The 27,640-nt window shown below is 44.9% G+C and overlaps 1 protein-coding gene across 2 annotated transcripts; it reads left to right on the forward strand.

Annotated features, from left to right (window-relative positions):
* LOC117362748 (sex-determining region Y protein-like) lies at positions 1-27,250 on the forward strand. 2 transcript variants are annotated; one of them, XM_033949652.1, is made up of 3 exons: positions 1-1,043; positions 25,012-25,138; positions 25,648-27,250. In XM_033949652.1, the coding sequence occupies exons 1-2, from the start codon at positions 112-114 to the stop codon at positions 25,091-25,093; spliced, it is 1,014 nt and encodes a 337-aa protein (XP_033805543.1). In that variant the 5' UTR covers positions 1-111; the 3' UTR covers positions 25,094-25,138; positions 25,648-27,250. The 2 variants fall into 2 exon arrangements, with proteins under 2 accessions (XP_033805543.1, XP_033805544.1); XM_033949653.1 differs by lacking the exon at positions 25,012-25,138.
* The last annotated feature ends 390 nt before the right edge of the window (positions 27,251-27,640 follow it).

Genomic DNA, 27,640 nt, shown 5'->3' on the forward strand with positions numbered 1-27,640 from the left:
ACCGCGCGCCCTTTTCTCTCCTCCGACTTCGGCCGCCCCCACATCGCAACCGGCACGGGACCGCGCGCTCTCACGCGCCCCCCTCCCTCACCCTCCCTCCCCCCGCCAGCCATGGAGTCCCTGCAGCGCAACCTGATGACCAGCGCCGAGCTGCTCAAGCGCGACGTGCTCCTGCAGGCCAACTGGGAGCTGCGGCACGCCATCCGGGACTTGCAGAACCAGGCCCGCAGCCTGCCGCCGCCCCCCCAGGAAGAGGAGCTGCGGCAGCAGATCTTCCAGCACCAGAAGGCCCTGGTGGAGGAGGACGACGAGGAGCAGCTGCTGCTGCAGCAGCAGCAGCAGCAGAGGCAGCGCCTGTACCAGCAGCAGCACATGAAGGAGGAGCAGCAGCACCAGAAATGCCGCCAGCAACAGCAGCAGATGGAAGACCAGCATCTGAAGCAGCATCACCACCACCACCACCAGCAGCAGCAGCAGCAGCAGCAGCAGATCAAGGAGGAGCAGCACCAGAAGCAGCATCACCACCACCACCAGCAGCAGCAGCAGCAGCAGCAACAGCAGATCAAGGAGGAGCCGCACCAGAAGCATCACCACCACCACCAGCAGCAGCAGCAGCAGCAGATCAAGGAGGAGCCGCACCAGAAGCATCACCAGCAGCAGCATCAGCAGATCAAAGAGGAGCCGCACCAGAAGCATCACCACCACCAGCAGCAGCAGATCAAGGAGGAGCCACACCAGAAGCATCACCACCACCAACAACAGCAGCAGCAGCAGCAGCAGCAAATGAAGGAGGAGCCGCACCTGAAGCATCACCACCACCCGCAGCAGCAGATCAAGGAGGACCAACACCAGCAGCATCACCACCACCAGCAGCAGCAGCAGCGCCACTGTGAGCATCAACACCACCACCATCACCACCACCATAACAAGCAGCAGCAACAGCAGCACCATCCACTGTCATCGCACCACGGGGGCAAGGGCCATTGTGAGCTCCTGCACAACTGCCACAAGCACGCCCTCTTACCCTGCGGGAGGGAGAGCTGGTGAGCAAGGCGGGGGCCAGGAGTGAAACCGTGGGTGTAGGATCCCGTCCTCCAAGGAGAAAAGGGGGGGAGCGGGCTACCTAGCTTGCCACGAAGAGAATGAGATGTTGCCCTCGGCAACACTATCTTTCTGGCGTGGCCCTCTATATTGCATTAGGGTTATGCTGGAGATGCGGTTTTCACTTTTTCTTTTTTTTTTTTTTGGGTAAACGTGTACAGTTTTGTTGCTTTAAACAAATAGTTAGATGTGCAAACTAAGAAAATGAAATTGAATGAAGTCACATTCCTTATTACACATATTTGACTGTGGAGTAATTGGTAGTGTGTGGAAGCAGTGTTGGAAGGAAAAGCTGGGTAACGGATTGAGTTGGGAACCAGCTAGCGACGCAACTTGGGATACCTAGCATTTGCTTTTTGGTGGTGGGGGAGCAGCAAAGGAAGCCCCCACCTGTTGCTCCAGCTACTTTAGATGCCCTTGAAGTTCAGCGAGTTTTTGCACCTGCTGTGGGTCAGTTGCAAAGGCTAGTGCAAAGCTTTTGTGGTAAATGCTGGGCTCAAGCTCGTTACCTGCCTTGCAATTACTGTTGGCACCAGGTTATGCAAATTATGTGTCTTCCATAAATGTAGTGTGGGTCCACACAGAAATTAAACAGTTGTCTTGGGTGACACACCCTTATCTCCAATCTCTTTTATCACACCCCCGGCACATCTGATCACCCCTCTCCCATCGTTCCTTGGCATGTCGAACTCCCGCTTCCTTAACATTCCTTGGTACATTTGATCACCTCTCTCCCAACTCCTTGGTACATCTGATCAGTTATACACCTCCACCCCAGCAAATTTGATCCCTCCTTGATACACCCTGGCACATCTGATTCCCCCCCCCCCACACACACACAAAACACTCCCTAACACATCTGATCAAACCCCCTCCCCCAACACCCCTCAGCACTTTCTGATCCTTTGACAATATAGTTGCCCTACCAGGTCAGACCAGAGGTTCATATGGTGCATCCTGCTACCAATGGTAGCCAATCCAGGTCATAAGTAGCCGAAAGAGTCACAAAAAGTAACAAGATTCCATGCTACCTAACCCCCAGGGATAAGCAGTGGCTTTCCCGAGGTTTACCTTAACAGTTTATGGACTTTTCCTCTAGGAATCTGTCTAGGCCATCTTTAGCCTGAGCTACATTAACTGCCTGTAGCACTTGCTTTGGCAATGAGTTCCAGAAATTAACTATATATTGATTGAAAAAAAAAGCATTTATCTTAAATATGCTGCTGTACTTTGTGGAGTGTCTTCTAGTCCTTGTACTTTTTGAAATAGTATGACAATTGTAAACAATCGCTTTGAATCCACAGAATTTTGTAGACCTGTGTGCCGTATCCCCCTTCAGCTGTCTCTTCTTCAAACCGAAGAGTCCTACCCTCTTTAGCCTTTTCTTACAAGTCATTCCCTAATCATTTGTGCATCCTTTGTACCTTTTACAGTTCTGTGTTTTGGGGAACGTGGTGACCAGAACTGCATACAGTATTCAAGATATGGTCCTATCATTCAGCAATAGAAAAACAATTTTTTTTATTTCTAATAATTCTTAACATTCTGTTTGCTTTTTTTGGCTGCCACAGTGACATCTAAATCTTTTTCCTCTGTAGCAACTCCTAATTTGGAACCTAGCAACATGTAGCTATAATTTGGGATATTCTTTCCAATAATTCACATCAATGATAGATTCCCCCTAAACAAAAAAGTTAATGCTGTTATTTTATTAATGATACAATTTCCGTTTATTTAGAATTACTCATTGTATTCACTGCCACTCAGTATTGCCCAAAAAGGAATATTTGCTTGTTTCAGCTCGTTATTTCTACATAACAGTTGTATCAAAATGATGGTAACATGCAGTAATAACAAACAAATATATTTTTGCTGAAATATGAGAATTTCTCAAGGCAGTCTTTAAGAAATTTCAGTGAACCTGGAAGGACATACTAAGCCAAATTGACAAGAACAAGAGTGATAGATCACCTGGAGCAGATGGTATGCATCCCACAGGACTGAAAGAACTCAAAAGTGAAATTGCTGATCTGCTTTTAGTGATCTGTAACTTGTTGCTAAAATCATCCATAGTACCTGTGGATTGGAGGGTAGCTAATGTTACACCGATTTTTAAAAAGGGTTCCAAGGGAGATCTGGGAAATTACAGACCAGTAAGCCTGACTAGAGAATGACACGGTGAAAAAATTGGTCCCCGTCACCGCCCCGTCCCCGTCTCACCATCCTCTGCACCGCCCCGTCACCGCCATTCCCTTCACCGCCCCGTCACCGCCACTGCCACCCCATTCACCGCCCCGTCACCGCCACTGCAACCCCATTCACCGCCCCGTCACCGTCACCGCTGCATACATAAAAGCCTCAAACGGGTACGATTTTATATACTTTTCTTTATTTACGTATAAAGGAAACATTCTTTAAAACTTTAAAACTTAGTTAAATATTAGTTAATAACTATACAAAAACAAAACACGCAGAGAAAAAATTAATTAATATAAATTCTCAAAACTGACACATTTTGATCACTAAATTTAAAATAGTTATTTTTCATACAGTTTTTCAATCACTAATCTTCCACCACCCCTGGGGCTAGCAATGCAAAAACAAACACGACATGCACTTTAAATGCTTACAATGTTAGCCTACATGGTAAGTAGACGCGGCCGCTGTACCTAATCGCGGCAAAGATCTCCCTGCCGTGATTAGCATAGTGACCGCGGCTACGGCTGCAAGTCTCCCCTCCCCCCAGCGATCACGGCAGGAAGGGCACCCAACCCCTCCTGTAGACCCCCCCCCAACGGCCCTCCCGACAATCGCAGCAGAAGGGTACCCAACCCCTCCTGCCGGTCCTCCCAATGGCCTCCCCTAAGATCGCCGGCAGGAGGGTACCCAACCCCTCCTGCTGGACCCCCCCCCCAACGAACCCTCCCACCCCGGAACCCCCTTAGTCTTACTTTCCAAGTTGGATCGGACGGCTCCTCACACGTATGGCCAGCAGGCTTGCCTCCGTCCAAATGAGGCGGGCCCGCCCCTACCCTACCCAACCCACAGGATCCTAGGGCCTGATTGGTCTAGGCACCTAAAGCCACTCCCGCTATAGGAGGGGCCTTAGGTGCTTGGGCCAATCAGGCCCTAGGATCCTGTGGTTAGGCAGGGGAGGGGAGGGGCGGGCCCGCCTCATTTGGACGGAGGCAGGCCTGCTGGCCAGACGAGCGAGGAGCTGTCCGGTCCAACTTGGAAAGTAAGACTAAGGGGGTTCCGGGGTGGGAGGGTTCGTTGGGGGGGGGGGGTCCGGCGGGGGGGGTTGGGCACCCTCCTATTGGCGATATAGGGGGCCGTTGGGGGTTCCGGCAGGAGGGGTTGGGCACCCTCCTACCAGTGATCATAGGGGGGCTGTTAGGGAGCTGGCAGGAGGGGTTGGATATCCTCCTGCTGCGATCGTCGGGGGGGCTGTTGGGGTAGGCAGGAGGGGATGGGTACCCTCCTGCCGCGATCGTTGGGGAGGGCTAGTTCTGTCGGCATGAAGGGCTGAGGGCGATCGTCGGGGGGGGGGGGTTCTATTGGCAGGAAGGGTTGATCTGACAAATGAGGAGCACGGTGAAACACAGGTAAATAGCGGTTCCTAGAAGGGGGGACATTGGCCTGCGGGGACAAATCTATTCACCGTTTTTGCGGGCGGTGAAAGGATTTGTCCCCGCGTCTGCGGCGATTTGCTAATGAGGTCACCATAACCCGCAGCCAAACCGCAGCCACGCAGCGGTTCGCTGCGGGGATCGCTCCCCGTGTCATTCTCTAAGCCTGACTTCAGGGCCTGGGAAAATGGTGGAAACAATCATAAAAAATGGGGAACATGTTAGGCAAACATAATTTAATGGAACAGTCAGCATTGGTTCAGCCAAGGGAGGTCTCGCTCCACCAATTTGCTTGACTTATTTGAAGATCTGAATAAACATATGGATAAGGTGAACCAGTTGTAGTATATAGCTAGATTTTCAGAAAGTTTTTGACAAAGTTCTTCATGAGAGGCTCCTGACAAAATTAAAGAGGCATGGGTTAGGAGGCAATGTTCAATTGTGGCCTAGGAATTAGTTATTGGACAGAAAACAGAGGGTGAGGTTAAATGGCCATTTTTCACAATGAAGAAGGGTAAATAGAGGAGTGCTGCAGGGAGCTGTACTGGGACCAGTCTATTTAACTTATAAAAGATCTGGAAATTGGAATGGCGAGTAAGGTGATTAAATTTGCAGATGACACTAAACTGTTCAAAGTTGTTAAAATGCAGATTAAATTTAATGTTGACTAATGTAAAGTGATGCACATTGCACCCAAATCGATTAGCAGATGCTATGGGCCACCTTGGGTGTCAACGGCCAAGAAAAAGATCTGGGTGTCATTGTAGACAATACTCTGAAACCTTCTGTCTAATGTGCAGTGGTGACCAAAAAAAGCAAATATAAGAACATAAGCAATGCCTCTGCTGGGTCAGACCTGAGGTCCATCGTGCCCAGCAGTCCGCTCACGCGGCGGCCCAACAGGTCCAGGACCTGTGCAGTAATCCTCTATCTATACCCCTCTATCCTCTTTTCCAACAGGAAATTGTCCAATCCTTTCTTGAACCCCAGTACCATACTCTGCCCTATTACGCCGTCTGGAAGCGCATTCCAGGTGTCAACCACACGGGTAAAGAAGAACTTCCTAGCATTCGTTTTGAATCTGTCCCCTTTCAACTTTTCTGAATGCCCTCTTGTTCTTTTATTTTCCGAAAGTTTGAAGAATCTGTCCCTCTCCACTCTCTCTATGCCCTTCATGATCTTGTAAGTTTCTATCATCCCCTCTAAGTCTCCGCTTCTCCAGGGAAAAGAGACCCACTTTCTCCAATCTCTCAGCGTATGAAAGGTTTTCCATCCCTTTTATCAGACGTGTCGCTCTCCTCTGAACCCTCTCAAGTAATACCATATCCTTCTTAAGGTACGGCAACCAATATTGGATGCAGTACTCCAGATGCGGACGCACCTTTGCCCGATACAACGGCAGGATAACTTCTTTCGTTCTGGTTGTAATACCCTTCTTGATTATACCTAGTATTCTATTCGCTCTCTTAGCGGCCGCTACGCACTGTGCCGTCGGCTTCATTGTCATGTCCACCATTGCCGTCATCTACTATGTTACCCCCAAGTCCCTTTCTTGGGTACTCTCATTCAATAACATCCCTCCCATCGTATAACTGTACCTCGGGTTTCTGCTTCCCACATGTAGTACTTTACATTTCTCAACGTTGAACTTCATCTGCCATCTCGTCGCCCATTCCCCCAGTTTGTTCAAGTCCCTTTGTAATTCTTCACAGTTCTCTTTAGTCCGAGCTCCACTAAATAGTATGGTGTCGTCCACGAATTTTATTATCTCGCACTTCGTCCCTGTTTCTAGATCATTTATAAATATTATTAAATAGCAGCGGTCCGAGCACCGAGCCCTGCGGAACACCACTCGTGACCCTTCTCCAGTCCGAATAGTGGCCCTTCACTCCTACCCTCTGTTTCCTACCCACCAACCAATTTCTGATCCATCTATGTACGTCTCTTTCCACCCCATGGTTCTTCAGTTTCCGAAGTAGGCGTTCATGGGGTACCTTGTCAAAGGCTTTTTGGAAATCTAGATATATGATGTCTATGGGGTCCCCTCTGTCCATCAGTCTGTTAATTCCTTCGAAGAAGTGAAATAAGTTTGTTAGGCACGATCTCCCCTTGCAGAATCCATGTTGGCTGGTTATCAGAAGTTTGTTTCTTTCAAACTGTTCATCAATGTTGTCTTTTCTCAGTGCTTCTGCCATTTTCCCCGGAACCGAGGTCAGACTCACCGGTCTGTAGTTTCCTAGGTCACCTCTTGATCCCTTTTTAAAGATGGGCGTAACATTGGCTATCTTCCAATCCTCCGGGATCACGCCTGTTTTCAGGGATAGATTGCAGATTTGCTGCAGTAGTTCTGCTATTTCCTCCTTTAGTTCCTTCAGAACCCTTGGGTGGATTCCATCCGGACCCGGGGATCAGTTTTTAATTTTTCTATCTGCCTGCGTACGTCTTCAAGGCTCACTTCCATGGATGTTAATTTTTCTGCTTGTTCTCCATTGAAGATTTGCTCAGGTTCCGGTATGTTGGATGTCTTCATTTGTAAATACAGATGAAAAAGAACATGTTAAGTCTTTCTGTCACTTCTTTCTCCTCCTTCACCACTCCCTTCCTGTCTCCGTCGTCCAGCGGTCCCACCTCTTCCCTAGCTGGCTGCTTCTCTTTAACACAGGGGTGTCCAACCGGCCCCGTGAATTATTTTGTGCAGCACCGGTCGAGGGTGATGCAGTGTTTTCCTCTGCTGCCTCCGGGTGTTTACAGTCTTGCCGGCTAACTCCTCTGTCTTGCTGCAGCATTTGCGCGTTTGTGCGGTCCCAGAAACATTTTTTTCGGCCAATGCGGCCCAGGGAAGCCAAAAGGTTGGACACCCCTGCTTTAACATATCTGAAGAACGGTTTGAAATTTCTTGCTTCCCTGGCTAGCCTCTCTTCATACTCTCTTTTGGCTTTTTGAACCATACGGTGACATTCTTTTTGATACTTCCTGTGCTCTTTCCAGTTCTCCTCAATTTTGTCCTTTTTCCATTTCCTGAATGAATTTTTCTTATTGCCTGTCGCTTCCTTCACTACTTTAGTTATCCACGCCGGGTCTTTTGTTCGACTCTTTTTGCACCCCTTTCTGAATCTGGGATATGCAGATTTTGCGCCTCGCTCACCGTGTCCTTGAAAAAAGACTAGGCGTGTTCTACCGTCTGCCATTTCTTGGAAGTATTCCTAAGTTTCTTCCTTACCATTTCCCTCATTGCTTCATAGTTTCCTTTCTTGAAGTTGAAAGTTGTCGCTAAGGTTCCCTTTCCTTTCGGTATTCCTACCTCAACCTTGAACTTGATTATATTATGATCACTGTTTCCCAACGGTCCCACTACTTTCACTTCCTTTGCAGGTCCCCTTAACCCATTTAGGATTAGATCCAGAGTGGCATTTCCTCTCGTCGGTTCTCTAACAAGCTGCTCCATGAAGCAATCTTGTGTAGCCTCCAGGAGTTCTGTCTCCCTAGCGCATTTTGAGCTTCCAAGACTCCAGTCTGTTCCGGGATAGTTAAAGTCTCCCATAATAATTGTGTTACCGCTTTTGCATTCTCACTTTATCTCAGCTTCCATTTCTTCAAACAAGATGCTAGGAATTATTAGACAAGGAATGATAAATAATACAGTCAAACCTCGGTTTACGAGTGCACCGGTTTGTGAGTGTTTTGCAAGACTAGTAAAACATTTGCAAAATCGGCACCTCGGAAACCGAGTTTGACTCGATTTACGAGCGCCATCCCCCTCGATCGAGCATCCCCCCCCCCAGCGATCCGGCATCCCCCTCGCGATTCTGCATCCCCCCCCCAAGCACCGAAACGAAATCCCTTACCCCGATTGGGCACCAGCACCAACGCATAGGACATGCCGGTGCCGGTGCCCGAAGATCCTCCCTCTTTTGGGCTGGGCGTCGTCAAAGGAGATCCTCCCTGTTGCCTGTGCTGGGCTGGACTGGGCTTTGAGCATTTGCACATGTTCAAAGCCATCTGATCTCGTTCTCTCTGAGATTCTGAATCAGAAGGCTTTGAGCATGTGCAAATGCTCAAAGCCCAGTCCAGCCCAGCATAGGCAACAGGGAGGATCTCCTTTGACTCACCGCCCAGCCCAGAAGAGGGAGGATCTTCGGGCACCGGCATGTCCTATGCATTGGTGCTGGTGCCGGTGCCCAATCGGGGTAAGGGATCTTGTTTCAGTGCTCGGGGGGGGATGTAGAATCGCGGAGGAGGGGGGGGCAACGTGAGCGGGGGGAGGATGCCGATTCGCGGAGGGGGATGCCGGATCCGGGAGGGGGTATGGAGCAGCATTGATGGACTCAAGGGGGGGGGGAACGGATCAAAGCGAGTTTCCCTTACTTCCTATGGGGAAACTCACTTTGATATATGAGCAATTTGGTTTACGAGCATACTTCTGGAACAAATTATGCTCGTAAACCAAGGTTCCACTGTACTAAGAATATTATTACGCCTCTGTATCGCTCCATGGATTAACCTAACCTTGAGTATTGCATCCAATTCTGGTTGCTGTTATCTCTTTTTTTTTTTTTTTTTATTTTTTTTTATTTATCATTTTCAAACTTATATCAAGCATATTAACTTGTACAGAAAGAAGTTTAACATATAAACATATTACATCAGATTAACATTAAGACAAAAGAAAAAAAATATATATATATATGCCAACTTTACTCAAGTCCTACATTAGGATCCAAGATTAACAAAATGCGAGAATATTAAGAAAATAATCACTAATATGAAACTGTAGAGCTGAGGACTAATGCCTATATTAAATAATGAGCTAATGATGTTGTTCTTCCTTCAGACGAGATGATACCAAGAAATTAGTTAACTGAAATGGTTCAAAGAAAACATACTTGATCTGGCGGTGATTCACTATACACTTACAAGGTTGCCTTAAATAAAAAGTAGCCCCTAAAGCTAAAACACCTGGTTTCAGAAGAAGAAATTCACGTCGTCGCTTCTGCGTTTCACGTGAGAGATCGGGAAACATCTGGATTTTCAGTCCAATAAATTCTTTTTGTCTATTTTTAAAGAATAGTCTAGTTGCTGTTATCTCATAAAAGATATAGTGGAATTAGAAAAGGTTCAAAGCAGAAGCAACCAAGATGATAAAGGGGATGGAATTCCTCTCATATTAGGAAAGGCTAAAGAGGTTAGGGCTCTTCAGCTTGGAAAGAGCTGAGGTGAGATATAATTGACGTCTACAAAATCCTGAGTAGTGTAGAAAAGGTACAAGTGAATTGATTTTTTTTATTCCATCAAATATTACAAAGACTAGGGGATACTTGATGAATTTACAGGAAATATTTTTTTCATACAGAGAATAGTTAAGCTTTGAAATACATTGCCAGAGGATGTGGTAAGAGCAGTTAATGTAGCTGGTTTTAAAAAAGGTTTGGACAAGTTTCTGGAAAACAAGTTCATAGTCTTCTGGAACAGTCTCCCTTCCCCTCTCCGCAATTTGAGCCCCCTTCTACCATTCCGTAAGCATCTGAAGACTTGGCTCTTCTCCAGAACGTAACCCCGTCCCGCTCCTGGCACTCTCACACCAACCTCTCTTCTCTCATACTTATATAATTCCACTGGAGTTCCGTTCCTTCCCTAACCATGTAAACCGTGTCGAGCTCCATCTGCGGAGATGATGCGGTATATAAACCCAAGATTTAGATTAGATTAGATTAGATTCTATTGAGACAGACTTGGGGAAAGCCACTGCTTGCCCTGGATCGGTAGCATGGAATGTTGCTACTATTTGGGGTTTTGCCAGGTACTTGTGACCTGTGATTGACTACTGTGGAAACGGGATACTGGGCTAGATGGACCATTGGTCTAACGCATTATGGTTATTTTATGTTTACCTGCCTGTTCAAACATTCCTTTTGTTATCTTCATCAAAGCACTTCTCATGAAGTTTCATTCAGGCCACCAGACCTTGTATTTCTTTGTGGCAGAGTTTGCATTTTACATACATGTCTGCCTTACCCATAGGTAGAGAAGCGCCATAAAAATATTCCCAAACTGGTTCTCTTTTACGGCCTGCTGCCATTATAGTTTTTCTTCTTTAAGGAGAGAATGATATGATAAACCTCAGGCTATATGCATAAAAGATCCCAAGACTTGTGGAGTATTCTGTTCTATTGGTTTCACTTTCGTTTTTACTGCTTGTCCCTCCATCCTAACTTTTAGCTCCTTGTGCAGATATGTAAACTTAGCAAGAGTTAAGAGGTTTTTGTGTACATCGATTTGCAAAGGAACAATGGAGCTAAGGTGTTTTTTCTTGACTTATTTTATAACACTTTTGCTGTGAAGAAGTATGTTATTTCTGCAGACACAAATTCACAGTTTTGAGAAATGCAAAATCAAGCATCTGTGATAATATCTTCTAGATAGAAAAATTGTCCGTGACATTATGAATGGATTAGTGGATTTCATTTACCAAAAAATGTAAACATTACATGAATATACAGTCTCATGGTACATAATTAAAAACTAGTGCTTTATTTCATGATGAATTAACTTTTGGACTATAATATTTGTTTGTTTAATTATAGCCCGCTTTAATTCAAAGCAGAGAAAGTGATCCCTGGTGATAGCAAACCTAGGTTTGCTAGATCAGTACTGTACTGAAATATTAATAAAGGGGTGTAGGGCGTTCTTAACATATGGCCTATGAAAGAGCAGCAGTGGAATGGTACCAAAACTATTATAAGCTTTGGTACCTATTGAACGGAATCAATTGGGAAAGTTTCATTTGAGCTATAATTTCCACAATGATTCTTCATACATTTTAAGATATGGGACTGTGTGGGGACACTGCATTGTGTTACATAAATATGAATTGATAGGTCATGCGTTTGGACTGCAGAAACCCGAAGGAACGGTACAGTTTAGGGGGTGAAGAACTTATGTGCATGACAGAAGAGCAGGACTTGAGTGTGATTGTATGTGATGATCCTAAGGTGGCCAAACAGGTTAAAAAGGTGACAGCGAAAACTAGAAGGATGCTAGGGTGCATAGGAAGAGGTATGGCCAGTAGGAAAAAGGAGGTATTGATGCCCCCATATAAGACTTTGGTGAGACCTCATTTAGAAAATTGTGTACAATTCTGGAGGCCACATCTTCAAAGATATAAAAAGGATCAAGTTGGTCTAGAGGAAGGCTGCTAAAATGGTGCGTGGTCTTTGTCATAAGGCGTATGGGGACAGACTTAAAATCTCAATCTGTATACTTTGGAGGAAAGGCGGGAGATGGGAGATATGCATACTTTATAAAATTGTAAAACCAACAAAAATTAAATTTGAGAGTTATTTTAAAGTTCTTTAAACTATGTATGGGTAATTGTAACTACGGTGAAACTAAAGAAGATAGAATAGAATTGCAGTGGTTGGAGCTACAGCCTCAGCACCCTGGGGTTATGGGTTCAAACCCTGCGCTGCTCCTTGTGACCCTGGGCAAGTCACTCAGTCCTCCATAGCCTGGGACAGATAGGTAAAAATGCTTGAGTACCTGATTGTAAAACCGCTTAGATAACCTTGATAGGCGGTATATAAAAAACCTAATAAAAAACTTGAATAAAACTTAATCAATGCTTGTGCTTGGTTTTGAGTGCAAATTAACTCAAAATGCGGCTCGATAGTTGACAGACAAACATGCAGATTTCATCATCCACCATCTGCAGTCATTCTCTTTAATTTGTCAGAGCTAAAAATGCAAATTTGCAAAGATAAGAAAATCCAAACGGTAACAAAGCCTTGATTGCTTTGCTGCTCAAGTTAGGATAACTATTGCACAAAAATAAAATTGCTTGCCGTTAATTTTCAAGTACCAGTCACGTCAAAGAATGATGCTTGTCTGGGTGGTTGTATCTTTACGTACACACTCATAACATTGACGGAATCTTGCGTATGTGACGTACATGTCATCTATCATAGTGTATACTTATGAAGGGCATACCCGGAATCTCTTTGGGGCACACCACTGTGCATACCCGGAATCTCTTTGGGGCACACAGTTTGAGAGACACTGTTGAAAAACAAATAGGTTTTCAGGCCTGTACGGAAACTATCACAATAGGGGATGGTTTTTAATTGTATTGGAAGAGAGTTCCACCATTTGTGGAAAAGATATAAAGTGTATTGTTTTATATTTAATACCTCTAGAATTCAGAAATCTTAACCTCAGATGATTGCTAATCAAGTTATAATTCTTAACAGATGATTTTCGATTGTCTCATTACACTCCTTTTTGCCATAATCCCTTGGTTTTCTCCAGGGTTGACATCATTTGTTTATAGAGAATGGGAGGCCTTGGGATTAACATTCTAGGATCAACTATATAATGGAGACACCTATGTGTCCTTTGGGGATCTGGTTAGAGACGACAGTCTTCCTCAAAGTCATCAATATGTTTACTTTCAGTTAAAACATCTTTTAGTTTCTAAAACACACAAGGTCCGATTTACAGGGGAATACATTTTTTTAGATGTTTTTGAAGGTTTTAAATATACTAAGCTTTTGGTGGGGATGCTTTATGGTTATCTCAGAGACTCCTTACCTGCACCTACTAGCCATAAACAGAGATGGAAGAGACAATTGAACATTGCAATTATGCCGGCTGATTGGGATTGCATGGAGCAATCTCTGGCAAACATTGCTATAGCTTTGAATGTCTAATCTGTAGATTGCTGGGATGGTCCAGTATTTTTACTTTTTGTGAACCGTATCAACCCAAGAGGTTTTGCGGTCTAGAAATGTAATGTAAAGTAAAATAATGTACGGTTGATATTTGACCCCCAGATCATCTTAACAAGTGGCTTTCTCAGGTAAATTCATCTTGTTGGAGAGGTTAAGGTCATAGAGGTACTTACATATATAGTAGAATTATCCCAGAGTTTGTTAATTTGGACAGACTATTCAGTTTAGATAGTGTGGATTACTTGTTTGAAGGTTCCTTGGGATCCATGGATCTTTTTGCTGAACAAAGACATTCCAGGATTTCGTAAGCATTAAAGTGCTTTAGTTGAACATTTGCTAAACTGACTTTTGGCATCTAATTAGAAAGACTTTGGTATTTCTTCTTTAAATTTATAGCAAAGTAAACTACATTATGCTTATAAGATGGAAAAACTAGCTGCACTAAGCCGAAAAGCTGAACAGAGGGAAGAAGACCTAGGTAGAGGGGTGCTTTGAAAATATGAGTTTTCTGTAGGTGTAGAAATCTTTTCCTTTAAATTTGTATTTTTTTCTTGACTCTTTGGATGTTTCAAGAGTCATGTTTCTTGATCCCATCCGAGTCGCAAGACATTCCTCCCCATAGACTTTTTTTTATTGGTTTGATTTGTTGTGGTTCGGTTGGGGATAAATTATAATTGATTAAATGGAATTTACAATTTTTTAAAAAGGAAGCATTGACATTTTGTATTTTATTGTGATTTCTTGTATTTTGTATGCTGGGGAAAATGAACTCCTGGCTAAGTCCGATGATTGTTCAATCTAATTCTTACTTCACATTTAGGAAATCATTAAGAACCTATTTATTTGACAAGTATATTGATTTTGATATATTTGTTTCTATTCTTATTGTCATAGTATGTTTTAATTTTTTAATAAATTTTAATATTATACTTGAATTTTTTTAACAATTGTATTACTTTTATTATATAATTTTAGATTGTACGTAGATAGTGTGTTCTATGAAGCTGTACCATGTGTTGAAATGTCTCAGTATTCTCCTGTTGTGAACCGCCCAGAACTACTGGTTGGGCGGTAGACAAGAAAATAAATTATTATTATAAATTATTATTATTTTTGAACAATTCAATAAAGACGTCCTTGTAAAATTAAAAAAAGAAGAAGATGGTGATTCCTGCCCGTGTAGTTTCTGTGATATGATGTTGATGGAAACCCATGTGATTTGAGGTTTAGGACTTTTCAAGGAAGTCTTGGAATTGGGAACGAGGAACAATCTCGACAATCTTGGACAAAAACGGAAGATGTAGTAATTTATATAGTTTGAACAAAGGTTATGTCCTACTTTGACATCTTTGATTTGAGGAGCAACGTGAGCTGTTTTCCAAGACATGAGAATACGGCTGTGCAATAGGCTAGAATAAATTATATCATTAAATATGTTAATAGAAGTAGTACAGAATGACATTTAGCTAAGGCAGATGGTACTGGATCATGTACGCTTCATATTAGCCAGAATCTTGGAAACTGTAGGAATGTTAAATGCGTAGAGAAAGCTACAGAGTTTAGTAAAATGAGTATTATCTGACCCTGAAGGGGTGATTGTTCGATAAGTTTATTCATTAATGAGAGTTTTATTATTGAAATTCTATTTTACAATAATTGTATCTTTTACTGTATAATTGTATTTTGCTGATTGTCCAGCTCTTTTTAGTGTAAACCGCCTAGAACTTTTGGTTATGGTGGTTTAAAAGAATAAAGTTATTATTATTATAAAGAACTGAAATACAGTTGACTCCACCTAAGTGCACATTGGTTAAATGCACACTTCAGTTATCCTCACCAGACCACCACGGTCCTGTTTTGTTGTTTTTTTTTTGGGGGGGGGGGTTTACATTAGTCAATGGACATCAACTCCGGATAATTGCAATTCTGATAAGCACACAATCTGCTTATGTTCACAGATGTTAGGTCCAACCTCCATTCTCTCACGTTACGTTCACTCCGGTTAAATGAGATCGTGTTCTGGTATGGATGGAGCTACATGTTTTGGAACTGCAGCCTAGGTCTGGCCAGGTGTTTGAACTTTCAGAACTGTACTATAGCGACACTTGGACAAAAATCATTGTCTTTGGCTGAATGTGTTAATGTGTTAGAGACTTGACCAAAGGGAGAGTCAGGTCTCTATTGCAAAACATTACAGTGTTCATCCTAGCCAGATTTCTCAGATTTACCAAAAAAAAGCAAGTGATATTGAAAGACTGTCAAGACAACAGCAATACTACAAGAAAACGGAAAAGGCTGCAGACGTTGAACAGGCATTGCTGCGATGGTTTGCTGAAGCTAGAAGTCGGCAACTGCCAATCAGTGGACTTCTGCTGATGGAGAAAGCAGCAGTTATCTAAAGAACTGAGCATAGAAGACTTCAAAGTGACAAACAGATGGTTAGAAAGGTGGAAAGTTCGTAATAGCATAAAATTTAAGAAGCAGCATGGCGAAAAACAAGATGCGGATGAGTTTGGTGCAGAAAGATGGGTCATGGAAGTGTTGCCATCAGTCATTGGTGGATATGAACCATGTGACGTTTTCAGCGCCGATGAGACAGGCCTCTATGGGCGTGCCATCCCTGACAGAACATTGGCTTCCAAACGCAGTGAAGCTGTTGGCTTCAAAGTGCCAAAGGAATGATTGACATTGCTGCTCAGTTGCAATATGGATGGTAGTGAAAAACTGAAGCCACTGGTGATTGGGAAGAATCGAAATCCTCGGTGCTTCAAAAACATTAAATGCCTGCCTGTTGAATATGAAAGCAATAAAAACACATGGATGACAGCGACATTGTGGATTGAATGGTTACAGAAGCTTGACAATCTGATGAGAAGGCATAGGAGGCACATTGTAATGCTGTGTGATAACTGCAGCACACAGCAATGACCTAAGGCTAATATCAAACTAGTGTTTCTGCTGCCAAACACGCCCTCTTTGATCCAGCCGATGGACCAAGGGATAATCACAAACTTAAAACATCATTACAGATCACTCGTCCTACGATATGTGATGGCAGTGATTGATGCAAGCATGGAATCCAGCCCCCGAGTTGCTGAGCTGGTGAGAAAAATGATGGTGCTCGACTCTCTTCATATGGTATGGGAGGCATGGAGTCATAGAAACATAGAAAAATGACGGCAGATAAGGGCTATAGCCCATCAAGTCTGCCCACTCCACAGACCCACCCCCTAAGTCTGCTCTAGAGCCCCCGCTCCAAATGACCCATCCTTTCATTCACCCTCTCAGGGATCCCACATGGGCATCCCATTTACCCTTAAAATCTGGCACGCTGTTGGCCTCGATCACCTGTATCGGAAGCTTGTTCCAATGTTCAACTACTCTTTCAGTGAAGAAATACTTTCTGGTGTCACCATGAAATTTCCCGCCCCTGAGTTTAAGCGGATGCCCTCTTGTGGCTGAGGGTCCCTGGAGAAGGAAAATATCTTCTTCCACTTCGATACGCCCGGTGATATATTTGAAAGTCTCAATCATGTCTCCCCTCTCTCTGCGTTCCTCGAAAGAGTAGAGCCGCAATTTGTTCAGCCTCTCTTCGTATGAGAGATCCTTGAGCCCCGAGACCATCCTGGTGGCCATCCGCTGAACCGACTCTGCTCTTAGCACATCTTTACGGTAATGTAGCCTCCAGAATTGCACACAGTATTCCAGATGTGGTCTCACCATGGTTCTGTATAACGGCATGATGACCTCAGGCTTCCGGCTGACGATACTTCTGCGGATGCAACCCAACATTTGTCTTGCCTTAGATGAAGCCTTCTCCACTTGATTGGCAGCTTTCATGTCTGCACTGATAGTCACTCCCAAATCTCGTTCTGTCACAGTCATAGCTAAGGTCTCACCATTTAAGGTGTAAGTTCTGCATGGGTTTCTATTGCCGAAGTGCATGGCCTTACATTTCTTGGCGTTGAAGCCTAGCTGCCAGGTCGAAGACCAATGTTCCAACAAAAACAGGTCCTGTGTCATACTATCGTGTAAATTGGAGCTGCTCACTACGTTACATAATTTGGCGTCGTCGGCAAATAGTGTTATTTTACCTTGAAGCCCCTGAGTCAGGTCCCCTATGAATAAGTTGAAAAGTAGAGGGCCCAAGACAGAGCCCTGCGGTACTCCGCTTGTCACTTCTGACATTTTAGAGAGGGTACCGTTAACCACCACTCTCTGAAGTCTACCACTTAGCCAGTCCTTGACCCATGCAATTAGCGTTTCTCCCAATCCCAACGATTTCATCTTGCTCAACAGCCTACGGTGAGGGACGCTATCGAATGCTTTACTGAAGTCTAGGTACACTACGTCCAGGGATTCTCCTGAGTCCAGCTTCCTTGTTACCCAGTCAAAGAAGCTGATGAGATTGGATTGGCAGGACCTACCCTTGGTGAATCCATGTTGACTGGGATCCCGTAGATTCTCCTCATCCAGGATCATGTCTATTTTTCGTTTGATTAGTGTTTCCATGAGTTTACACACTATTGATGTTAGAGTCACTGGTCTGTAATTCGCAGCCTCCTCTCTGCAACCTTTTTTGTGTAGTGGAACAACGTTAGCCGTTTTCCAGTCCATGGGTACTCTCCCCGTAGTGAGGGAGAGATTGAAGAGTGCAGATAGCGGTTCCGCCAGAACATCACACAACTCCCTGAGTACTCTGGGGTGTAGATTGTCCGGTCCCATGGCTTTATTCACCTGGAGTGTTGTCAGTTCGCAGTAGATGTCTTTGGGTGTAAACTTGAAATTCCAAAACGGGTCTTCCGCTCTTTGCTTTGTAAGTGTGGACCGTGACCCGGTGCCTCGTTGGTGAAGACTGAGCAGAAGTACTCATTCAGAAGTTCAGCCTTTTCGGAGTTTGATTCCACGTACTTCCCATCTGGTTTTTTTAGGCGAACTATCCCATTTGTGTTTCTTTTCCTGTCGTTAATGTACCTGAAGAAGGATTTGTCTCCCTTTTTGAGGTTCTTCGCTAGATTTTCTTCCACTCGAAGCTTGGCCTCCCTGACTGCCTTTTTGACCGCTGCAGCCCTGGCTGTATATTCTAGTTTGGCTTCCACTTCTTCCGTTCGTTTGTAGGAAATAAATGCTTTTTTCTTTTCTTTAACAAGGCACGAGATCTCAGCGGTAAACCATTGGGGTTTATTGTTTCTCTGCCGTTTATTTACTGATCTAATGTAGAGGCTTGTCGCTTCATGTATGGTCGATTTTCAGGGTTGACCACATAATTTCAACATCATCCGTCGCAGCTTGGTTCTGCAGTGCCCTATGGACAAAATCTTCCATGCGTTCGAAGTCAGTGCCTCGGAATTGAAGTACCTTTGTTTTTGTGTTTGATCTAGGGAGACCTTTCCTGAGATTGAACCGTACCATGTGGTCGCTGGAGGCTAGCGTATCTCCTACCAAGACCTCCGAGACGCTTTCCCCGTTGGTGAGTACCAGGTCCAGGATAACCTGGGCCCTAGTGGGCTGAAACACCATTTGTTTAAGTCGTGCTCCCTTCATGGACGTTATTAGCCTCCTGCTGCTGCTAGTCGTCGCTGAAAGTGCGTTCCAATCCGCATCAGGCATATTGAAGTCCCCTAGCAGAACAGCGTCTCCTCGTAAAGTGATATTTTCAATGTCATCAATTAGTTCCGTGTCTTTGTCTTCCAGTTGTTTTGGAGGTCTATATACCACACCAAGATATAGGCATTTTTCTTTGCTCCTGGCCAGGTTCACCCAGAGGGATTCCCCAGTGTACTTGACATCTGTGATCCTGGTCGTTTTGATGTCTTCTTTAATGTATAATGCTACCCCTCCTCCAAACTTACCCTCTCTGTCTTGACGGAGTAAGTTATAGCCCGGTATAGCCATGTCCCACCCATGAGAGTCCGTGAACCAGGTTTCGGATATTGTCACTACGTCCCGGTCAGCATTTATTACTTTGGTCTCCAATTCTAGAATTTTATTGCCTAAACTGCTTGCATTAACATACATAGCCCTCCACACCTTGTGTTTGATACGTCCCTGTAGAGAATTTCCCATCTGAGTCAATGTGACTCCTAGAGAATCGTTTGCAGTGAGTGTACTTACCTCGGACCTAGAAGCGGAGTTACGACTCACCTCATCAGGATTGTTACTTACTGCTCTGGTATGTGAGTGGGTACCCTCCCCCAACTTACCTAGTTTAAAGCCCTGCGAAGCAGGCGTGCTAGTCTGTGTCCGAAGACGTTCTTACCTCTAGTGGACAGGTGGAGTCCGTCTGGTCCCTGAAGTCCCTGCAGCGTCTCTCCATGATTCAGAAATCCAAAGTTCATATCCTGGCACCATCCTTGTAGCCACTCATTTGTCCTCATGATACGTTCGTCCCTGGCCCTTCCCCTGCCTCTAACAGGAAGGATCGAAGAGAAGACCACCTGCGCCCCTGTCCGCTTCAGCCTCTCCCCTAGAGCTCTGAAGTCTCTAGTTGTGTCCTCCGTGGTGTTCCTGGCAGTATCATTCGTTCCGAGTGGATGAGCAGCATGGGGAAGTAATCTCATCATCAACGATTTCAAATTGTTATCGACGGGCGAGCTTCGTTCACACATCTGATGAGACAACTGAAGCAGATATTTTGTCCATTGAACTCCCAGTTGGACTCTCGTCACAAGAGTTTGAGCTGTATGTCGCCGTTGACAACGATCTGCCTACATCATCTGACAGCACTAATTCCGATATTTGTACAGTCATAAAGGACACTTCAGTCAACCAAGAGTCTGATGAGGATGGAGATACTGCTGCTGTCATCACGACTAATGAACCACCTGCAGAGATTGTTTCCTTTTCGGACCCGCTGAAGTCCCTACATGCGCTGCGTTGTTACAACTATGGACAGTTTTACAGCATCAGTAGTCAGATACACGGTCTGAATCATGCAATCTGCGTGCAGAAAACAATGATTGATTATGTCAGTAGAATGTTGGTTTAAAAACAGGTTTATTGCATTAGACCAGGGGTGTCCAACCAGCGGCCCCATGAAGTATTTTGTGTGGCCCCGGTTGAGGGCGATGCAGTGTTTTCCTCTGCTGCCCCCGGGTGTTTACCGTCTTGCCAGCTCCCTCCTCTGTCTTGCTGCAGTGTTTGTGCAGCCCCAGAAACATTTTTTTCAGCCAATGCAGCCCAGGGAAGCCAAAAGGTTGGACACCTCTGCATTAGACCAGTTTCTACAACTGTACCGTATTACATTGTATTCGGTGTGTTTTTTTGGTTGAATAAAAGTTTTATTGCATTTGACTACAGCGTGCTGTGATTTTTCATGACTAACAAGTGGTACTCCTATTAAGCACACACTCCATTTAAGCGCATGTGGTGACCTGTTCTGAAGGGCGTGCAAGTAAGCGGAGTCGACGTACACGTATACCGTATTTTTGCGGATATAACGCGCGCGTTATACGCGTTTTTACGTACCGCGCATACCCTTCGCGCGTTATATGCCTGAGCGCGGTATACAAAATTTTTTTTACATATTTCACACCCCGCCCGACGCCCGATTCATCATCCGGAAGGACGCTCGCACCCCCACCGCTCGCACCCCCACCCCGAAGGACCGCCGACTCCCCGACAATATCGGGCCAGGAGGGAGCCCAAACCCTCCTGGCCACGGCGACCCCCTACCCCCACCTCGCACTACATTACGGGCAGGAGGGATCCTAGGCCCTCCTGCCCTCGACGCAAACCCCCCTCCCCCCAACGACCGCCCCCCCCAAGAACCTCCGACCGCCCCCCCCAGCCGACCCGCGATCCCCCTAGCGACCCCCACGACCCCCCCACCCCCCTTCCCCGTACCTTTGGTAGTTGGCCGGACAGACGGGAGCCAAACCCGCCTGTCCGGCAGGCAGCCAACGAAGGAATGAGGCCGGATTGGCCCATCCATCCTAAAGCTCCGTCTACTGGTGGGGCCTAAGGCGCGTGAGCCAATCAGAATAGGCCCTGGAGCCTTAGGTCCCACCTGGGGGCGCGGCCTGAGGCACATGGGCCCAACCCGACCATGTGCCTCAGGCCACGCCCCCAGGTGGGACCTAAGGCTCCAGGGCCTATTCTGATTGGCCCACGCGCCTTAGGCCCCACCAGTAGGCGGAGCTTTAGGATGGATGGGCCAATCCGGCCTCATTCCTTCGTTGGCTGCCTGCCGGACAGGTGGGTTTGGCTCCCGTCTGTCCGGCCAACTACCAAAGGTACGGGGAAGGGGGGTGTGGGGGTCGCCAGGGGGATCGCGGGTCGGCTGGGGGGGCGGTCGGAGGTTCTTGGGGGGGGCGGTCGTTGGGGGGGAGGGGGGTTTGCGTCGAGGGCAGGAGGGCCTGGGATCCCTCCTGCCCGTAATGTAGTGTCGGGACAGCGCACGGAGAGGCGGGGCAGTGCACGGAAAGTCAGGGCAGGTGAACGGAGAGTCGGGACAGCGCACGGAGAGGCGGGGCAGTGCACCGAAAGTCAGGGCAGGTGAACGGTGAGTCGGGGCAACCAGAGGAGAGTCGGGGAGGGTGAAAGGAGAGTCGGGGTGGCCAGAGGAGAGTCGGGCAGCATGCACGGTATACCCATGAGCGCTGTATACAAAAGTTTCCGTACATACAAGTGTGGTTTCTGCGCGCTATACCCGTGTGCGCGTTTTACACGGGTGCGCGTTATATCCGCGAAAATACGGTAAACTACTACTGAAACCAAGCTGAGAGTAGTGATCTTTCATCTGCTGAACTTTGCTCAAAAACAAGAAATGCTTTGCTCCCTGTCTATATGGGTAAGGCTCTCGCTTATCCTTTGTTTCCAGGATTATTCAGCCAATGTGGGATCGCAGAGGAAGGAGTTTGGGCCTGTCTGTTCTAGTCTATTTGATAAAATCAGATTTGCCCTGCTGATCCTGGCAAGGCTTCATTTTGAGCATGCAGGAGAAACATTTTATTTGGAGAATGTACAAGCTGCAAGGGATTTTGTGACTTTCATGAATGTTGATACAACAGCTTAAGTCCTTCTTAATAGAGAATGACACAGTGGCAAAATTCATCACCGTCTCCGCCCCCGCGGATAACCGCGGGAAATAATCCCATGCCATTTTCTAGTGTCTATTTCAACCTCAGTCCTTCTACACCAGCATTCTTCACAGCAAAGCTTGAGTGTCAGTGGTTGTGGCCATTCGTACTCTGATTCTTCCCTCTCTCCTTAAAGAATGACATGAAGATGGTTTCCCACGGTTATCCGCGGGGACGGGAACGGTGATGAATTTTGTGACCGTGTCATTCTCTACTTCATGATACAGGTTTATGCTTATTCACATTTGATGTTTTCATATCACCTTTTTAAACATCTAAATCAAGACGATATACAATAAATAATTATAAAAGTATAATAGGAAAAAACAGGACAGTGCAACGATCATACAAGACAACAGTCATACCAGTCAACATTCAAGTTAATCTAAACAGAAGTAGCAAAACTCGTTGGAGGTTAATAATTATTCCCCAGCTTCCTCTTAGTACTTAGTTTCCAGGATCATTTAGCCTCAAAGATTTTCAAATTTTGTCAAAGAGTTGGATTTTTAAACCAGAGTTAAGCTTAAACAAAAATTCTGCACACAGAGAGAAGGGGAGGTTATTCCATAGAAGGGGTGTAGGGTGGGCTGATCTCTCCCTCTCTCGCCCAGGCAATGCAGCCTCCTCCCCACTCCGTGACTCAAGCCTGCTGTCGCATACCTTTCAGAGAGCCTATCTCCGCTGGCAGCAAGCGCTGTGACTGATACACACTGCCTAAACTGGCCCCTCAGCCTTCCTTCTGATGCAACTTCCTGTTTCCGCTTAGGCAGAGTATGTCGGAAGAAAGGCTCAGGGGATGGTGCGAGCAGCACGTATCAGTCATGGTGCTCGCTGCTGTCAAGGATTGGCTCATGAAAAGTACGCGGCAGGAAAGATTTTGGGAACTGGTGGGGCTTGGGGATCCCAACCAGCTATATCGTAGATGTGCTGCTGCTGGGTGGGCCTAGGCCAGACATTGGCAACTCCGGTCCTTGAGAGCCGGAATCCAATTGGGTTTTCAAGATTTCTCCAATGAATATGCATGAGATCTATTTGCATGCACTGCTTTCAATGCATATTCATTGGGGAAATCCTGAAAACCCAATTGGATTCCGGCCCTCGAGGACCGGAGTTGCCCATGTCTGGCCTAGGCTATGCTACTATTCCATAGGAACAGTGTCAAAAAGTAAAAGAAGCGTCTGTATCATATCTCCCCTGTCTCTCTTCTCTCCTAGAGTATACATATTCAGATCTTCCAGTCTCTCCTTGTAGATCTTTTGGCTCAAATCCTTACTATTTTTGGCGCATTGGGAGGGAATTAAACACTAAATAGAGGTTTTCCTTAACTGCTATTTTGCATTAAACTGATGTATCTTTCCTCTAAATGCAATTTAGAATACTAATCTAGTGTTTTAGATTCTAGATTAGTATTTTAGGTTGCATTGTAGAGTGTAATATAACATCAGTCTTGAACACAAATAGGAGTTGAGGAAAGCCTCTGTTTAGTGTTTAATAGTGTCAATGAACGATGGACCTCTTGCAACATTTGTCCACTTACTCCCCATGGGAGACTAAGGGCTATCTTTTATTGACCATCTGTCCCCGATGAAGGTCATCCAAAATGGAGTGCTCTGATGGGACAGCCACAGGGCCCAGATAAGTACTTTGTTCAATGTTAGGTCTCGACCAATGAGTTTAAGCTTTGTGTGTGACTTTTATCATGAGTAGGAAACCTATTTGCCACAGGATAGAGGACTGAGAATCACATGGTTTGTTTGACTTATAATCTTTCTTCTCACTCTCTTGTTTCTTTTTCAGGAGTAGTTTATATTTCAGATATCTTCATTTATTGTCCTTTGTTTTGGGGTTTACGTTGTTGGGGTGATAAAGCAGATGTTACAGATGTGATCCTGAGTGCAGGGGAGTGAGCTTGGGACATGATAGGTAAAATCAGTAGTTAAGGATCTGAGAATTTTTTTTTTGTTTTGTTTCAATAAATGTATTTATTCGAAGAACCAAACAATTACAGTATAATAGCCAAAAGAACAAAGATTATCACAGAAGTCAGTACCACCACCCCATCTCCCAACCTTCCCTGCCCCCCTCCCCCAACAATCCAAACATATATGAAAATTAAGTAATATTTCCATTTTGATTCAGAAATTGCCTACCCTTGGCCGAATCCATGCTGATTCAATCCTGTTGAACCATGTTTTTCTATCTTCATTAATTTATAATAGCTTTTGCCATTTTGCTGAACATTGATGACACACAAGGAACCCTTTCTAAAAACTGGCATTATGTTGGCAACCTTTCATCTTTCAGGTACTGGGGACAATTTTAATGCCAGGTTGCAGATTACTAATAGTAGATCTGCATCTTCATTTATGTGTTCTTTTGGCACTCTGGGGTGTATACCATTTGGTCCAGGTGATTTGCTGCTTTTTAAGTTGTTGATTTAGCTTATTACATCTTTTGTGTTTATCAATTTTGTTTCAGTTCCTCCCTCAACGCCCCCAGGTTGAAAGCTAACCCTCCATCCATAACCCGGCCTCCTCCAAACATCACTCCCCTCTCCTGAAAGGCTGCACCTCTCCCGGGACCTACTGAGTTGGCCAATGGTCAGGTGGGAGAAGTCCCCTCTGCTCCTGCTTAGCTTTGGCTGGGATACATAATGACCACCATGACCTACCCATGTTACATTTCTTCCCCACCCCTACCCATGTTAGGCAGATAGCACATATATGTTTCTGTGTGCTGGTTTTAACATGTACTAGAACTTAGTAAAAGATCCTTGTAGTGAGAAGGCCATGGGAGGGAATTGTAATATATGCTCTGCAGTCAGAGGAGTGCTCGCTGTGGTGAGGGAGCCAGAATACTTCAAGTAGGAGTAGTCCCAATTGAGGTAATTTGCTAGATATCCATAGGTATGACTTGTCTCCAGCCCCTTATTAGGAAATATTTGGGAATGTGGGAATCTGAGCCCCGATTTAGTATTCTACATCGTGACATTGTTCAAGGGGAGGCCAATAGGTCCTTTTGGGGTTGAGTTGTTGATGAGGTCATATGAATCTCATAATCCTAGATTTAACCTATTTTGTTTCACAACATTTTTTTTGTTTGTTTCCTTTTTAGGACGTAGAAAATTCCTGAAGAAGCACTTGTGTGTGAATATCGTTGGGAAGTAGGGGTCCTGGTTGGGCCACGGGAGCTCTGCTTTTAATCTAACAATAAAGAGTTCCCTTTTATATTAAGCTTGTGGTGGTTGGAGTGCGTCGACTGTTGGATTGCCGTAGGAAGTTCTTGGAAGCCCTGGCAGTCTCCAGGTACGGAATGAAAGTGATGACCTTCCAAATGATCTTCGCCATCAGCGGAAGTTTGCATACTGTAGATAGCCTATAGATCTCCTCTCTGAATTTGAGGTCTTGGATTCTTCTAGTGAATTATCTGAGCAAAGACTCCCCTTATCTGAAACGACTGGTTCTCTGAACCACAGAAGGGGCATCGTATAAATAAAAGTAGCTTAATTATTTTGTGTGCTTCTAAAATTGCAGCGAGAAGGAAATAATTAAAAGAGGCAGAAAACCAATAAAATCCCCATTTTCTGTATTCTCCTTTTAAAGCAAAGGAATTTGCGCAGCAACCATGGGGAAGCTCCCCGTTTTACCCATTTATCCTATTTGGCATTTAAACAGATATAACCTTTCTTACTGTTGGATGGGAGTCCTTGAGGATTTTTCTGGGAGAAGTTACTTAAGACTCGATTCATTAATATAATACAAATATGCTTGAAAAGACCAGCACGCAAAGAAGTATGTATTACTGTCTATGGCGTCATCAAGAAACCTCATGAATAGCTGCAACAATCCATTTTACGTAGGCGATCTGTACTTCTTTCCAGCTTACTTGTGAATTTATTTGTCCATGGTTTTTCCATTCCTTCTGTCACCTCATTGGACCGTCATTGACAAATTCTATCCAACGTATAAGAAACTGGACATTTAAGAATGAGTTTTTCAGTTGGTTTGACAACATCTATGATATTCCGTGTATTATGAATCACCCGTATGTAAGCTGTTATTTTTAAAAGAAACCTCCTTTGCCTAAGAGGGGAGAGGGGTCCTTTTACAAAGGTGTGGTAGAAGATGCCTTTACATGGCAACCTTAAACACATGCTTATATATTCTAGTACTGTTGAAAGGAGAATGAACCACCGAGAGAGATAGTTCCAATCACTACTGCAAACCTAAAAGGGTGGAGAAAAAAGCCTGAGAATAACGTAGCAGTAGTAACCATATCTAGTGTGTGCTGCCATCATCACATTCATTTGCATTAAAAAAAAATCCAACCCATATATAAACTTACATACGGTGTTGCAGCAAAGAGAGGATGCTCGCGACTGTACGAAAGGTACAAGATGGTTAAGCTGATCTGGTGCGATTCTGTCGTCCCAGACTTTCAGTTTCATTAACACCATGCCCAAAAGATAGTCCAGCTCCATATGAAAAACCCAACAAGAATTCCTTGTTTCGCCGGTCAAACCGGCTGCTTCAGGAGAAGAAACCCCCCCCTCCCAGCTCATGTAATAAGGATGCTTGTTAAATAAAACTCTGTGGTTTATTCTCCTTTCATAGATAGAAACATGATGGCAGATAAAGGCCAAATGGCCCATCCAGTCTGCCCATCCAGAGCATCCACTATCTCCTTCTCTCTTAACATTTGCAACTCCTCTTCCTATAGGCTAAGGCTTTTTACAGCTGCATTGTGATGTCAGAGAACTTTATGGTTTTAGAAACATGATGGCAGATAAAGGCCAAATGGCCCACCCAGTCTGCCCGTCCGCAGCATCCACTATCTCCTCCTCTCCCTATTGGCTAAGGCTCTTAACATTTGCATCTCCTCTTCCTATAGGCTAAGGCTTTTTACACCTGCATTCTGATGTCATAGAAACATGATGACTGATAAAGGCCAAATGGCCCATCCAGTCTGCCCATCTGCATTAACTAGAATATATAAGCATTGATGTTTTTCTTTTGGAACCTGTGATTGTTTGTGTAATCTTAACACATTGCCATTTAGGGCCGGATTCTGTAACTGGCACCTGTAAAAGGTAGGAAGGTGCCTCTTA

Source organism: Geotrypetes seraphini, chromosome 6, assembly GCF_902459505.1.
Source record: "Geotrypetes seraphini chromosome 6, aGeoSer1.1, whole genome shotgun sequence".
Classification (NCBI taxonomy): Eukaryota; Metazoa; Chordata; class Amphibia; order Gymnophiona; family Dermophiidae; genus Geotrypetes; species Geotrypetes seraphini.